Genomic DNA, 16,163 nt, shown 5'->3' with positions numbered 1-16,163 from the left:
ATGTAACACTTTACATGAAAAAAGGCTCCTGATGCAAAAATAATAAACTACACAAACTCTATATACTCTCATAATAAAACCAAATTAATTAGGTCAATCTGTCTGTATTTTGCAGCATAGTTGAGTTGCTCTATTAAGCCTTTTACTTATAAAAGAAATATATCAAATGTTTTGTACGGTACACATTTGTTTAGGACACAAACAAATATGTGTGACACATTTCCAAATTCAATTAGAGGTTTTTCTGTATCAATAACTCAGTTAGAGGGATAAATCATTCCACTTTCTTTTATAATCTGCAGCAGTGCATTAAAATCATCACGTTATCTGGAAACAAGTTGTAACAATAAAATAAATTACCATCAGGGGGCAAAGCATTAATGGCTCTTGGCTGTTTTTTTTTTTGGTAGATAAACTGGGATTAGTACAATGTTAGGCAGGTGTGTCGAGACCAATACTGTAATAATGGCTAACAACATGATCATTCATTTAATAAAGCCAATAACAGAATAACCTTTTGAGCCAATTAGGTGATTATAGTTAGCCAATAATGTAATATGCAATGTTATTGGGTTATTAATGGAAAAGCTGTGAAAATGTAATACCTGCCGCCAATAATGGAATAATAATAATAATAATAATAATAGATAAATAGTAGAGCATTGCCTGTGCATAGATTTTTTTTAGTTTTTGTTTAATAAAAATAAAGTCCTCAATTATAGCTGGAAGAGCCGACCCTAGAATTATGTACAATACTAAATCTTTAAGTAGAATATTGTTTATTCACTTAGATATAAACATTGATATAAACTGAATATATACAGTATATTTATAATATCATACATGTAGAAGTTTTTCAGTACTGTGAAGTACATTTGTTGGTTGGCTAACGTGCTTAAAATATTCTTGTTTTTAGAACAGATTTATTTGCAGATTTATGTTTAACATTATGCCAATAATGTAATACACGTTTAAACAACTGACTAAATATTTTTCATTGCTTAAAAAAAAAATTGCATTAATGGCAAGGTATGATATTTGCTTTATCACAGTTGCTTTGGCAAAATGTTTAATGTTGTTGGAAAGCTATATATTATTAGTTGGTACAAAGCAGTCATAATGTTATGCCTGATCAGTGTAAACCAGTAAAGGAGATTGTCCTGCTTTGTGAATTCCCTCCACTGTGTTTAATAATAATTAAAAAAAATCCAATTTAGGGAACTCCAACGTCATGCCATCCTATTTGTAAAAAACACGAGACAAAAAGTAGCTGTCAGTAGATTTGGCAGAAACCTTGCCTGCTTTTTTCAGACTAGCCTTAAACCTTTCCTTTTTTATAAAGCTTAAATTATCCTGAATGATCTCTAGTTTTACCCTCTAGGCATGGAAACTGGCTCAGAGTGCATTGGTTTCACTCCTAGATGAAGCCACTAATGGATCCAGTACCGTCACATAGAAAGTACTCCTGGGTCAATGTGAGCTTCTGTGCTTTCTGTGTCTCTGCTCTGTCTTCTCTACCATAGAAAGTACTCCTGGGTCAATGTGAGCGTCTGTGCTTTCTGTGTCTCTGCTCTGTCTTCTCTAAGCCCCAGTGGGTGGAGGCAGATGAGCGTTCACACTGAGCCTGGTTCTGGTTCTGCTGGAGGTTCTCCTCCCTGTTAAAGGGGAGTTTTCCTCTCCACTGTCGCTTCATGCATGCTCAGTATGAGGGATTGCTGCAAAGCCAGCAACTGTCCGCTGCGTCTTCATGCCCATCCAAGAGGAGGGAATGCTGCAAGTCAATGGCTGGATGCAACCTGCTGGGTTTCCTTAAAGGTTTTAACCAATCTGTCTGGATGGCTGACTTCATAAAGTGCCTTGAGATGAAACTAAAACAAAGTTTGTGTAGCGCAACATTGCAAACGGCAGAACGATGTTCAGTGGGTTAAAACAGACATGATGCTTTGCTGCAAGCTGATCAGTCCTCTCGATCAGCCCGGCCAGCCTCCAGAATCTATAGATGTAAGGGAGCCGGTCCATTGCAACGACAAGTTCCCAAACACCCACGGAAACGTCTCCTGGGGGCTCGAGTAAGCACTTTCTACAACTGGGCCACATTAAAAGGCTTTGAATGGCATGCAGAGGTTGCACTGGCAAATGTGTTAAAACCAGAAGGAGGAGGAAAGGGAGGGAGGAGAACAGAGTTTGGGTCGGACTGCAGCTGATCAGGCCAGTGAAGGAGATGCGACAATAGCTCCTATTCAGAGCAGCCAGGGAGCGAGAGAGGCAGCCGCAGAGGCCAAATATTGTCATCGGGAACGTTGGCCAAGAGCTGAAGCTCTGCCAAGAGGCAGCCAGAGATCAAATCTGGCTTTGATGGCCAACAGTGACCCCCCTCCTTCAACCACACGCCTACTCTTGTGTGTCGTGGGCACTGTACAAACCTCTCTATATGAATGCATTTCTGTTTGTTCTGCTTACAGCATCAAATGAAACTCAAAATGCTTTGTTCAGAATTAATTACGTTCTGTCAGTGAAGGTCGCCTGCTGTTCAACGCAAAGAATGCATAAAAACAACTGTGATAAAAGAAGGCATGTGAGTCAGAGTTTTATATTCTTCAAGAATCCTATATCAAAGTCTCCAAAGTCAAACTACTACTACAAAAACTATTTTTGGAGTCTTTATGGGACTGTCCTGATCACATTAAGGCATTGATAGGTTTAAACTCAATACGTTTTAAATTCACTTAAAGAGTCAGTTTAGTGAACCTATTACAGGTTCTCCACACATTTTCATGTCAAAATGTCACATTTTTCATAAAACAAAATCCCAAATTTATAAGGTTTAACTATTAAAACCCTTCATAGTAGATATTTTACAGAATTAAAGCAGCAGTAGGTAACTTTTGTATAAATGTATTTTTAACATATTTGCTAAAACTGTCACTATGCCCTGACAGTAAAACATGAGACAGATACAAATCAAGCTCCTCTGGCTCCTCCCAGTGGTCCTGTGGCCATTAGCAGAAATACACCGCTCCCGGTCAGAAACAACCAATCAGAGCTCTCACACCCTCTCCCCTGCACAGCGCTACCCCCCCCCCCCCCCAATCAGGCTCAAAATCCCCAGTGGGCTGCAGCCGTGCAGAGAAACAACCCGATTTACAGGAAAAAGGGAAGGAGGATGGAAGGAAGAATGGAAATAGAAAGGAAGGAGGGAACTTTTGGTAAACTAAATGAGAAATAGAATCTGTTTTCTTCTTCTGTATAAATACAGACAAGGAAAAAACTTCAATAAAATTCCTAAATTTTATATTTTATAACTAAAGTCACAGGGTTGGGAGTTGGAATCCGGATGACAGCGTTGATGATTGACAACCCTACATGAGGAAACCATTCTAGCACCACGAAATACGCTGCCTCCCAAAACCCAGTTTTTTTTAAATAATAGGGAAAACAAATATTTAAACCAATCAGGACGCATTGCGGTCACAACCTGCAGAATCAATAAATCCCCTAAGAGAACCTGTCTGACAACACGAAGTAGGCTAAAAGAGCTAAAACAGCATCACATCCTACTTTGATCTAAAGAATAGATTTTTTTTCTCTTTGGTGGCCAATATTTGCTGAATTAAATCAATAATGTGTAAATTTAAAAGTAGAACAAGGCCAGTAAAAAGGAGAATCAGTGCATCCCTAATAAAACCGGAGAGAAAGGAGAACGCGTGGCGTGTTAGTCGGATCCTGGAAACAGGCCAGCTGGCTAAAGGCAGGTACCGTCAGCACGCTGTTTAGCTCAGTGCATGAATGATACTTAACCTCTGAATGTCGCCATATGCAATATTCAATACATAAACACAGACCAAAGGAAACATGTGGTCTGGTGGTGATGGAGCCACTGGTGGAGTTGGACGTGACCCATTTGGGTCTCGATCAGAGCGTACACTTTATGCAGAACCGCCTTTAATCTCTGTGTTTGACTTAACCGATTAATTTTGTTACCTTCAGGTTTGAAACCAAAGGTGGAATTCAGTAAATGCATTTAACGTAAATATTTATAATGCTGAATAACTTCCTCTGCAGAATAATTATTGTTAATATTTGCAGTCAGAACCTGTTATAAGATTAAAATCTGTGCTGAACCTTATGGACCTTCGGCTGCCGATGAGAGGCGCCTGCTTTGTTTCAGCGTCAGACCTTTACACGGGGAGCGATCCACGCCCGTCAGCACCACCTGTAAAGTGGCGCTAGTAGGCGGGGCCTCTTTGCGGAGGTTTCCAAACTTGTTGCCAAATGGGCCAAAATCGTCAGGTTGAGACTGTTCGCCCGCCATAAAAACCATTTCAAACTCCTAACCTGCTGAGTAAATGTTAGTTAATTAAATGGCTTTTTTCTTCTTCTAAATTGTTCAGGGAGAGATACTTTAAAGATTTTTTTCTTCACATTTACACATCAGCAGGGGCAGAAGCATCCAGTTACATTTACTTGAGTAATCTTTTGAAAACGAGTTACTTCTAGTTCAGTAACGACATCTTGAAGCAGCGCTACTCTTACTTGGGTAAAACGTTTAGGCCATTCTACTCGTCTCTGAGCAAAGGCGCCAATGATGTGGGAATCAGTTTCCCCTGATGTTGGAAAAAGTTTTTTTTGTCTTTTTTAAGTAGCAGGTATTCCAACGCAGAGCCGTGGAAGTGGGAATGTCAGAGCGGCGTGGCTGGAATGAGTCGGCGAACAGGAAACTGAAAGAGGGGATCAGAGCAGCTAAAGCGCTGCGTCATGTTTCAGCACGGCCCATCTCTCCAACCGGGATCCCTCACAGAGGCTTAACACACGGATGATTACTATACTATTACTGCTGCTGCTGCAGTTGTCTGGCAGGAAGACATGGCTGTAGCCCCCCCCGCCCCCCCCCCCCCCCCCCCCCCCCCACCCCTGCCATTCGTTCCAGACTGGAATGCCTATATTTAGAGTGCTCCTTTCCGCTGTTATGGCTGTTGAATCATTAGCCTCGTTTAACCTTCTTTACCTCCAACGAGCGGGCCGGCTGAGGGCGAGCCCCTCAGGGGTAGCTCCTAAATCCTGCCTCCACACACCGGTGTCCCCCCTTAGAACGAACGAGGAGGAAGTCCACAGGGAGCCGGAGGGCCACAAAACTAAAACGCACGATAACAACAATAATGGAAATGTTTCTGGCCTGGGAGGGACGTCTGTCTCTCATCGGATTTTGTTTGACAGGTTTGAGAGATGGTGATGTTGACAGGCTGGTTAGAGGGCCTGACCTTTCATCTACTGGCCCTATTAGGGGACAGTGTCCACATGTGGACGAAGCAAAGAGGGAAAAAAAAGCACGACCTGCTTAAGTTACTGCACAATTTCACAAACTATTAGTCTGTTCACGATAAATTATCTTCATTGCTGTTGCCTAGAATTTCATATAAAGGTGGCTCTAGAAGGAAGGTCCAGATATGGACTTCATGGTTCTTCATGTTTTCCACTGTGACACAGCAGCAGTCCTCAGGCTTCCTGTCATCTAGCAGAGAAGCGTCTGTAGGCAACAATGCAGGTTAAAGCAGAAACGCTGCGTTGTTGTCTACAGAAAAAAAAGGAAAAAAAAACAAGACTGGACAGAAAGGTTTTGTCTTACGTGTTCTTTTTATAGAGAAACGAAAACCTGCCGTCACAATTTAATGAGTTACCAAGAACCAAAAGCCTCGTCACAACATGGATGCAAAATTAGAGATTTTGGATCCATGATGGAGGGCCTTTCAACAGGTTAATTCTGATTATCAATTAAGAAAAGCTCTAGAAAATTAATTCGTTTAACTGAACATTTCTGGACCACTGGTAGTCCCGCTGATGCATGCACTCCAGCCCAGTAGGGGGCAGCAATCCACCTAATGCATGTTTGTCAGCTGCAAAGAAGATGCACAAGATGTAAACCATAGACACATAGGTAGACGGTGCTGCCGCTGGCCGCCATCTTGGTTGGGTCTCTCAAGTGACCCCTGTACATTTATTTGTACTGAGCTGTTTCACCGACTAAAATAGATCATTATTCCCAGAATTTTTACCCGATTTTCACACAATTTGGTTTGTTACAAACAACACACATGTGGTTATGATACAAGACGCTGTAAGATATAAATAATAGGGCTGGGCAACGATTAAAATATTTAATCGCGATTAATCGCACTGATTAATCGCGATTAATCGCGATTAATCGCATTGTATTTACAAACTCCAAGAATGAATTCAAAAGTAGTGTAAAGAGCACTTTTATTTTAATGTTCTGCTGCCATATGAACAAAAGTGTTGTAACATTTGTAGCACTTATCAGTAACACATATTTAGTGTAAAGCTCAACTTAAACATGTAAAACAAAAAATAGCAATAATAATAAATTAAAGCTTATTGCCACTGACAGGGAATTCTCTTTATGGGGAAAAAATCTACCAAAAACAGGCAATTTCTGAGGTAACAGCAGGGAGCAGCATTACCATTTTATGTTCAATACCAAAGTTTAACTTGGCAGTGGTTCCAACTAACTTGTTTCTGTCATATTCGATGCTGGAAGAACTTTAAACTGAAATGCTTGCTAACTCGATATGCTTGCGTTTATTTGACGTTGACACGCGGTTTTTTGTTGTTGCTTTCTCGCGCGCATATAGTGAATGGCAGGGGGAAAACAGGCAAAAATACATGGATACTTTGAAACGAGAAGCGACTTCACCGACGGCGTCGATGCAGACCCCCCCCCCCCCCCCCGCTCCGCTCCGCACAAAACTTGTTCCGGCCGCCAACTCACCGCCTCGCCTCGCCTAAGCTCGCTCGCGGTACCTGTGGGAAACACCGCCTTCCGCATGTCGGCTTTGTTTTTTTCCGGCCAGCACCTTTCTTCCTCTTTGAATCTGAGGCTGGGCTGACAGCGAGGTTATTGGCGCATTATCGCCACCTACTGTTCTGATTCAAACCCCTACACCGCAGCAACAGACCTTCACAAAATAAAAGCATGTGACCAACATGCGTTAACGCGCGTTAAAGAAAATATCGCCGTTAATAGTCTAATGAGTTAACGCGAAATTAACGCGTTAACTTGCCCAGCCCTAATAAATAAACATGTTTTAATGCTGAAATACGTTGTTTAAACAACATATTTCATATATGTATACTCTTAACAGAACCAGACATATGGCATATTAATGTATAAATATGCAATTTCATACTGAAATACTTTGTTTTATGCTATTCACCAAAGACAGACATGTGTTATGGTATATTATTAAATATGTAAATAAATATGTGCTTCCATGCTGAAATATTTAGTTTTATGCTCTTAAACAAGGAAACGTGGTATTACAGGTATAAATAAATATATTGTTCATTTAAATAAAGAAACAAGTTGGATTGTTTAAATTTATTTCACAATCTTCACATGTACAATCCTGAGCCTTCTCTACACACCAATTCATTTCAAAACCTCTAATCAATTAGATGCTTATTTTAAAACCACATCCGCCACTGATGAATTCTTAGTTTCACATTTTTCTTTCATAAGAACAACATTCATTCATTTCTTGATTTATGAAGCACTTTAAAACATCTCAATAACGAGACCAAAGTGCATAACAACAAAATCATAAAAGAGCCAAAAAGATCACATAAAACAAAAATAATTCAGTTAAAAAGAATGTGCTAAGGAACGTTAAAAGCCTTAAAATAAATATATTTAATTTACTTTAAAAAGCCAGGTTCCGTGATGGCATGGAGGTAGAAAGGAAGCTGGTTCCACTAGTCGATATTTATACTATAATATTATACAAATATTAATACTTGAACGGTTATGTGTAACTAATCTTTAGCAATAGTTTAAATGCAAATGCATGCACTGTCTTTTTAAAGCTATAAAAATATTCCAAAACACAGTTTCTCTTCTGAGGTGACAAATTTCCATACGTCTGCAGCTGCAGGCGGTTCATAATCGTCTTCTTATGACGGCGTGGAAACAAAGAGAAAAGATGATGAACCAGGAGCAGAAAACCTCCATTAAGACCGAGAACCCTCCATCACTAACAGGACTTTGATTTATAAATGATCGCAGTCTTTACCAGATTTTAAATGATTTAAATCTAACCCTTAAATGCACAAACACACACAGCTAACTGCAGGTTTTAGTAAGAATTAAGAGATGAGGCCAAAAGGGAAGTTTGTTGACCCCTAAACCGTAGAAATGTACAAAAAGCCTAAAACCGTTTCCGTTGATGCGTTTAATTGCAGTTTGTTTTTTTGTAGGTAATCCATTGATATTTTTTATACACATATTCTACACTTTTAAGTTATTCTCCCCAGCGGCCTTTCAGCCAAAGATGTCATTTCTAATAACTGCAGTATTTTTTCTTCTCTTATTAACTTTTCCCTTCTACTTGCTGCCGATCCATCTGAATTTCCCCACTGTGGGACAAAAAAGGATTATTCTATTCTATTTTGTGGTAAACTCAATATTTTAAATTGAAAGGAGACAGTTTTTATTTATAATTTTTTTCCCCCTTTGACTCTACATGCCTGAACATGGACGTCTGCAACGGTTTGACCCAGTCGCCTCGTCCCCAAATTAAAAGGAGTTCATCAGTGGCAGCAGGAGCGCTCCGGGCCAGACACGCATCTGCCCAACGGGGATTTACTTCTTCCTATTTACATCTTGGCACCTAGAGCGTCCTCGTCTTCCCGCGTTCGGAGCCGAGCGCCGATAAACAACGCCGGCTTGCCAAGTTTCCTCAGCTTGTTGATTACTGTTGGGTCTGTCGTGATTTAGGACGAGCGGGACTAATCCGAGATGATGCGATCTGTCAATCAACGCTTGGTGGGAGAGGGCTGATTGGAGGAGGGTGGATGAGACTAAACATGGCACCTCCATACAGTAAACGTTCTGCATCCTGATTTACCAACCTGTGGGAAGCATGTCATCATGTTTGCTCACATTTTCTCACATTTTCAGTATTTGCTGTGGACTTTGTGCTCGTGGGAAACGCACAGGAGAGGAGCTCGCCCTGTTTAAGCCAGCGGTCATGATGCTGAGACGGTGTGACTGGGCGTGTGTGTGTGTGTGTGACTGTGTGTGTGTGTGTGTGTGTGTGTGTGTGTGTGGTCCGTCTTACCAGTGTGGATCTGCCGGTGAGCCTCCAGGGATTCCTCGGTCTGAAACTGGGCGCCACACTGGTCACAAACGATGGCCTTCTCTCCAGCTGGAGGGCAGCAAAGAAGCAGACAGTCAGCGAACGCTCAAAAATAGAGATCTGCAGGAGCGTAACATACAAATACAAATACCCTTCACCTTTTCTCTGACGCAAAGGTACCACTTTGACCATTTATATCAGCTAAATTAGAAGCCATGTGTGCAACGGGGACCTGTCGGGTCTCTTTGGGCAGCTTTCCAGCTAACTGGTACCAGAAACCCAGAGGCAGAGATAATTAACTTAAGGAAAAAGAACTTGTTTGCTTTACATTCGTGAGTTTTCTGAGAAACACCGAGGTGATACTTCCTGACACATCTGAGTGAGAACAAAGTCGTGTTCACGTCAGAGAATGCGAGACGAAAACCGGCACCATTCCCCGTTTCTTCTGTCAGAGCACCAAACAGCTGCTCGATTCTGGGATCAGGCTCCAAATCCTGGAACGTAGAACCTCCACCAGAACCGGTCTGTCGGCTCATCTCCGCCTCCATCCCAGCGTCACTCCTGAACCAGACAGGACACCTCGACCGCGCCGCCGGAGGCTGAGCCTGGCCAGGTCGCAGTTATTCCAGGCACACATAAATAACCTGTCTACGCTTCAGGTGATTTATCGTGGGACTCCTCAAGCTGCAGGATCTTATGCAGGGGTGTCCAAAGTGCGGCCCGGGGGCCATTTGAGGCCATTGGAATCATTTTGTGTGCCCCCCCCCCAAACTGCAGTTCCAGAATGGTACGAATTTAGCCCTCCAGCGAAAGGAGCTGGAAACTTTTTATAATACTTCAGGGTGAGATTTCCACTGACAAAGTTGTATTTTCTCAAATAAACAATGTTGGGAGGAACAGAAAGTATTTTTGTTTTATTAGTTGTGTTTTTTCTTTCCTTTTAATATCACAGTGGCCATTCAAACTTCCCACGACTTTCACCAGAAACAGACGCGGGCGCAGCCGCTTGTTAAACTCAGCTAAATACAGCCGGGGTTCTTCAGGAACGTTCTGGTTGTTTATTCTGGGAACAGAATAAAAACATTTTCTACACCAACAGAATAGAAAAGATTTGACCCACAAAGGGAGGAAACTGTACAACTTGTGTCAGAGTCTCCCGGCTGTGTGACAGTAAATGATTTTCTTATCTAAACTTTCTTTTATTAGGGCAAACTTCTGGGAACCTTTTTATGGACCTACATTAATTCCTTCTTTTCCACTTGGTTTCATTTAGGTATTGCATATTTGATTTATTGCTGAACCAGTGAAGAGAAAATAATTCATAACTAAATAATTTTCTGTTTTTAAATTGGAGCAAAACCAACAAATTAGCCCCCCCCCCCCCCCAGAGTACTTCTTTTGGCTCCTGGTGCAAAAAGTTTGGACACCAGTGCAGAAAACTCTTACATCAAACATGTTTCAGTCAAACATGACATTGACTGAATACTTCTAACCTACGGACATGTCTATTACACCCTGTTGGGACACTATATAATAGTTTCATTTTTAAAACCTACATGGAGACGTCTGAATTATTACTGGATGTCGTCTGTAATTTATCTTTCAGTGGATTTGACGCTCCATTTTGATCAATTCCTCAACCCGCCCTTCTTCGTTTTTTTAAGCAATAACAAAGGCTGCTTAATAGAGATGATTAAACGTCAACCAAAATATAGTTAAAGCTAGAATTTGTCTGCTTATTTAAAGACTAAGTAAATGTGTAAATGATGAATTGGGGTGATCAGAAAAGATTCAGGAAATTCTCAGGGCATCATTCAATATCCTTTTTCCAGTCTTAGCACAGATTCTCAGTTGGCTTTAGATCTGGACTTTGACTAGGCCGTTGCAAGCCATGCATGCACTTTGTGCATCCCATTGCATCTCTGGCTGCATGTCTAGGGTGGTCGTCCTGCTGGGATTTGAACCTCCACCCCTGTCTCAGGTCTTCTGTGACAGGTTTTCTTCCAGGACCATGCAGAATTTAACTGCCTTCATCAACGTGATGCCATCCCCACAATGTCTCAGATACCTAAATTATCTGTCACTGTCTCATTGTGTAGGCAGAAAATATCTAAAAACAACACGTTTGACATCATGAGGACTTTAACGACGGGATCACCAGTCCACCCACAGCATAACTAGACTTAATAAGATTTATACTGTGTGTCAGCAGACTTATCGTCACCGTTAGCCCCAAAGCAGGATCTTGAAGCCATCGGAAAAATGTTGGGCAAACCTCCAACTATGTTTTACAACGTTTTGCTTCTGTCAATGCAAGAATATGAAGCCTGCAGCTCCGGAGCGGCGGGATGCATTGCCATGTTGCTGCATGCTTTATGAACGTGTGCAACCCTGAACAACAATAACAGAAGAGGAAGAGGAGGCCGGCGAAGACACGAGCAGAGCGCCGTTGAAGGGCACGTCAGATCAAACAGCCAAATGACTTTTTATGGCTTGGCAATGAGCTCCGTACATGCCATACACATCACACATCAAACAGACACACAAACTTCAACATCTGGATGGTGTGTGTGCAGAGCAGCTGCGTGTTTGTGTGTTTCCACTGCAAGCACAGCGAGCTCTCCCCTGACTAGACCTTGGTTTGTTCTTGGCACGGCCTCCTGGGTTACGACACCTCCACATACACAGAGAGAGAGAGAGAGAGAGAGAGAGAGAACAAAATGAAAACAGGAAGTCAATTCTTAGATGACAGACAGAAAAAAAGAAAGGGAGAGATGTGCTGATGTAGTTTTGCAACCGCAGAGACATTAAGGAACGGCTTGTACTGTAATAAGCGGCACCAAAAGCAGAAACGACTCGGACCGTAACATGACAACGTGTGCCAGCGCAGAGCTGCGCTTATGCAACAAGTTATGCAAAAAGACGGGAGGGCACACATGTGATTGTGACTAGACCGCCAGCCGCTGTAATGCAACCTAAAAAGCCTGAAAATCCCAGATTAATCCGTAATGTAACAGCACACATTTCCATTTGGGAGCCTTTTTTCTTCTTCTTCTTTCTTGGAGAAGCGTTGGCTTTTAATTGGCTGCATGTTCAGGAGGCATCCCCTGTAGTGTCAAATGGACAGATGAGCATATGGCTTAATTAGCCCGGCAGAAGCGGCCACTTAACCTCTGGAGGAAAGAGACGTGCAGAGAAGATGCAGACAGACCCCCCCCGCCTGATTCATCGTGCGTTTAGCACATTCATCGCCGCCTGCCTTTGTTGCTCCTGAAACGTCTGATTTGTCGCGGCTGCATGTGTGATTATTACTTCTATGAGCCGCAGCGCCGCGGACAAACTTCGCTGGACTCTTTCCACGTATCGATCCGATTCCATCGACTGCGCCCGGCAGAAACCACCTGGGAGGATTTTACAGGCGCAGGAGTGCAACTCCAGCTCCGTCACGTGAAACGGATGGATTGCATCAAAGTAAATACACATTCTAGGTCAACAATACATCAGCTTTCATTACGGAGTTCTGGTTACCCAGAGCTGCCCGGCTGCATCTCCATCTCCATCTCCCTGATGTGTTCATTTCAGGACAGCGACCCATCCAGGGTGAACCCCGCCTTTCACCCAGTGACCCATGCAAGGACAAGCGGGTCCAGATAATGGATGTATGACATTCCCATCACTCTCTGAGTGGAGCTAATGGCATCCAGAGCAGGAATCCAAACATGCATCGAAGCGCTTCTTTCCTAATGCCATCCTGACCACATTTATGTGGCGGCGATGACCGTGATGTGACATATTCTGCAGCTTTAACACAACATATTCAGTTTCTAGAGATTTTAATATTCACGCCTACCATCTTACAAACTCCCTGACCTCCACATGTTCGAGCCTTTTAGCTTCTTTGGGACTGAAACAATCCGAACGTGGACCGGCGCATCACCTTGGACACGCGCTACATCTCGTTTTCTCACACGGGTCGCACATCTCTCCTCATAAAATATCCCAGACAGCGATCTCGGATCATTTTCCTATTATCGTTGATTTTGAAGCTCCATCTCCGGCTAGAGGGCCATTATCGGCAGGTTGTTACGTCTGCAACAGCTGGACGGTTCACGGCTGCTTTTATGGACTCACAGCTCCTCTCCTCTGATGGACTCAGCTTGTTCTGTCCTCAGGATCTCCTTTCATCTTCTTATGAGCCCTGTCACAAGATTCCAGATACACTTGCCCTTTTTTTTAGATTTAAACCTAACAGAGGCAAGTTTTCTTAGATCTTTCTGAGTGTTATATAAAGTGTTACGCTTATTTGGATGCATTAAAGCACTGTGTAAATGAATGAATTATTGAAATGTTATTTTATGGCCCACACAACCTTGGGGAAAGTGCTGACATGACAGCTGTTTAGCATAAATGAGAGTATTCCACAAGAACTCTTTGCTAAGATTCTGGTTGTTTTTACGGAGTTCTGGATTCAAGAATATTAACGGAAAGTTTGGTGGAAGGAAAATGTGTAATGGAAAAAGTTGAGAGGATTGTGAAGATGTGGATATAGAGTCTAGGAATGGTGGAGAAGATCCAGAATTCACGTTAGTTTACGTCCAGTGAGAAGCTTCCAAGGTCGGTGATGATCCGGGGTTCGATGTCCTCTGCTGGTTCTGGTCCACTGGATTTTCTCAAGTCCAGAGTCAACATAAACATCTACCTGGACATTTCATTACACCTCAGCAGAACCAGGGGCTGCAATGATGCAGTAATTCATGCAAACAGAGCGCCGACCAGTTGCTGTGCAGAGCAAAGGACCACATTTCTCTATTAGAAATCATTTTTAATATTGGTTTGATTCTATTTTATTGGTCTAAATTTTAGGTTGCAACTACCTGTAAACCAGACTAATTAAAACGAACTAAAATAAACGCCGCATATCTATAAATCTGAATGTGATTCACCTCCTGAATTACAGAAACAAACGATATTTGAATTTGCCGACATGGACCCGAGTGTTGCTAAAAAACCCCCCAAAAAAAACACATTCTGAGTCTTCTTTGTTAACGTACTTCAATTTTGCTATAAACGTTAAATTAATTTCTCTCTGCAGTCAAGGGTTAGAACGCTAACAACAACAAGGTGTCAGTTAGATTAACACTTGCATGGTTAGAAGTAATAACTGTGACTTGCAGACAGTGATTGAACACCATAACCAGTCTTCTGGGAGGCCAAGAGGAGTGTGCTAAATGGGCCAGGGATGGGGTTTTAGTGCAGGGCACGCCCCTGCTTGTGGCACAAGCACATAAATTGTTGGGTTGAGGGGGGGGGGGGGGGGGGGGGGGGGGGCTGCGTGGTGCCTTGCTTCAAGGAGAAAGGAGCTGCGTGAGGTCACTGCAGGGCAAAAAGGGGAGGAAAGGCAGGAGCTGAAGAATTCAGGGGTGTGCACCGCCAGGCAGCCACCCGGCCAGATGCCCGTCGCTCCAGTTAGCCGGCTAAGTGCTAACAGGGGGGCCCCTCTGCCTGCTAATAGACTCCATCAGCCGTTTTCAGTGCCAAATTAAAGGGATAAATCTCAAGACCCCTTTGATCACGGGACGGAGAAGTTGTTAGTTTGGAAAGGCAGGGCAACCCGGGCTAATGGGGGAGTCATGCTGTTTGTCTTGTTATGTGTGCTCTAAATGATATACTCGCCTGTGGAGTCAAAACGAGTCCAAGTCTTCTCACTGCTTTCACCAGACCAAACGAGATGTTCAAGAAGTGACAAGATGTTGGGAAAAGAAAGTCCCACAAAACAACAACTAAAAAACTAAAGACAAAGCAGAAAAATCTCCAAATCAGCAGACATGAAGAGTCTTCTTTGCTAAGGGGGGGAACCACTGAGTCACTGCCATGGATTTAGCCCCTAGCTGACACAAGACAAAAAAATTACACAACCCATGGTTGAGTTAGCGCGTGTGTTTGGGGGGGTTGGTTGTGGCGATCAGGTGCCACATGCAACCGAAGCCGCTTCCCTTTTCGCTTCCCTGTTTGAAATGTTGCACAACCTCTGTTGCAGTGCAACGCCGCTCAGTTATTTCATAAAGTCCTGCAAAGGAGAAGGAGCAGCCGTAGAGGGCAAACTTCCCCCAGCGAACACTGACACCACAGAACCAGCCGCCGGTCGCACACGTTCTAAGAACTCTATTTTATAATGCAGCCCTGCAATGCGGACGGTTCCGGTCAGATTAGCCGCAGGTTCTGCAAATATTTGCAAACTGGGGACGTTGACTACCCAACGGTCACGTTATTTCCACTAGTGTGTGCAACACCTCCTGTTGGTTGATCGATCAACCCGTTTGGGGAATATCCTGATCAGTCCAGCTTCAACTAAAACTGCAGCATAAAGAAAAACGCTTTAACATCTACCACAGCCAGGCTCGGTATCTTGCTTCTTCTCCATCACAAATTCACCTGTCATGACATCATCGCTAGTTTCATTTTAACAAATGATAATAACACACAGATAAAAACACAACTAAAACTTTAAATCCAAACGGAAAAGCATTTGTTTGTTCAAACAAGATGTGCTCTGTGAACTGTTTAGAAACTATTTTTCATAATCATATTATTTATACCATGCAGATTTTTCACAGTTGCAGATTTTTCACAGTTTGAAGTCTACAGAGAGCTAACCTGCTGCTTTGCATTCCCAACGACCCAAATAGTAGAACATTGTAGTAGTGAAATTACTTATCAGTCTGCATCCGATGGGCAACAGCTTTTTTCTTTAAAAATGGTAAAAAGCAACATAAAAGATCAAATATAATCCTCTCAAAAGCCACAAAGGATATCCATACCCCGAGGGTATGAGAGCTGACTCGTCTATTTTCAGATCAAGGAGGAAACAAAAGGATAAACATTAACCCATCTCTGCATGTATGACTCCCAGCTTGGCACCTCAGGCCCGTCGGGTACGTTTCTCTTTTAGAGCAGATTTAACCGATCCAATGCAACGCTGGCTCATTACATACCGTCCCACCTCTACACGACCAG

General features: G+C 42.7%; 1 protein-coding gene across 1 annotated transcript in view; it reads right to left on the bottom strand.

The window, feature by feature from the left end:
• zbtb16a (zinc finger and BTB domain containing 16a) overlaps positions 1–16,163 on the bottom strand; it is a gene marked incomplete in the record, with an annotated part of 327,435 nt that overhangs the window by 182,625 nt on the left and 128,647 nt on the right. The window contains 1 exon segment of the mRNA XM_036142739.1: positions 9,132–9,218. Coding sequence (XP_035998632.1) covers positions 9,132–9,218 — 87 coding nt within the window.

Source organism: Fundulus heteroclitus, chromosome 11 (assembly GCF_011125445.2).
Source record: "Fundulus heteroclitus isolate FHET01 chromosome 11, MU-UCD_Fhet_4.1, whole genome shotgun sequence".
Lineage (NCBI taxonomy): Eukaryota > Metazoa > Chordata > Actinopteri > Cyprinodontiformes > Fundulidae > Fundulus > Fundulus heteroclitus.
The sequence above is the reverse complement of the archived record's forward strand: the minus strand, read 5'-3'. Positions and strand labels throughout refer to the sequence as shown.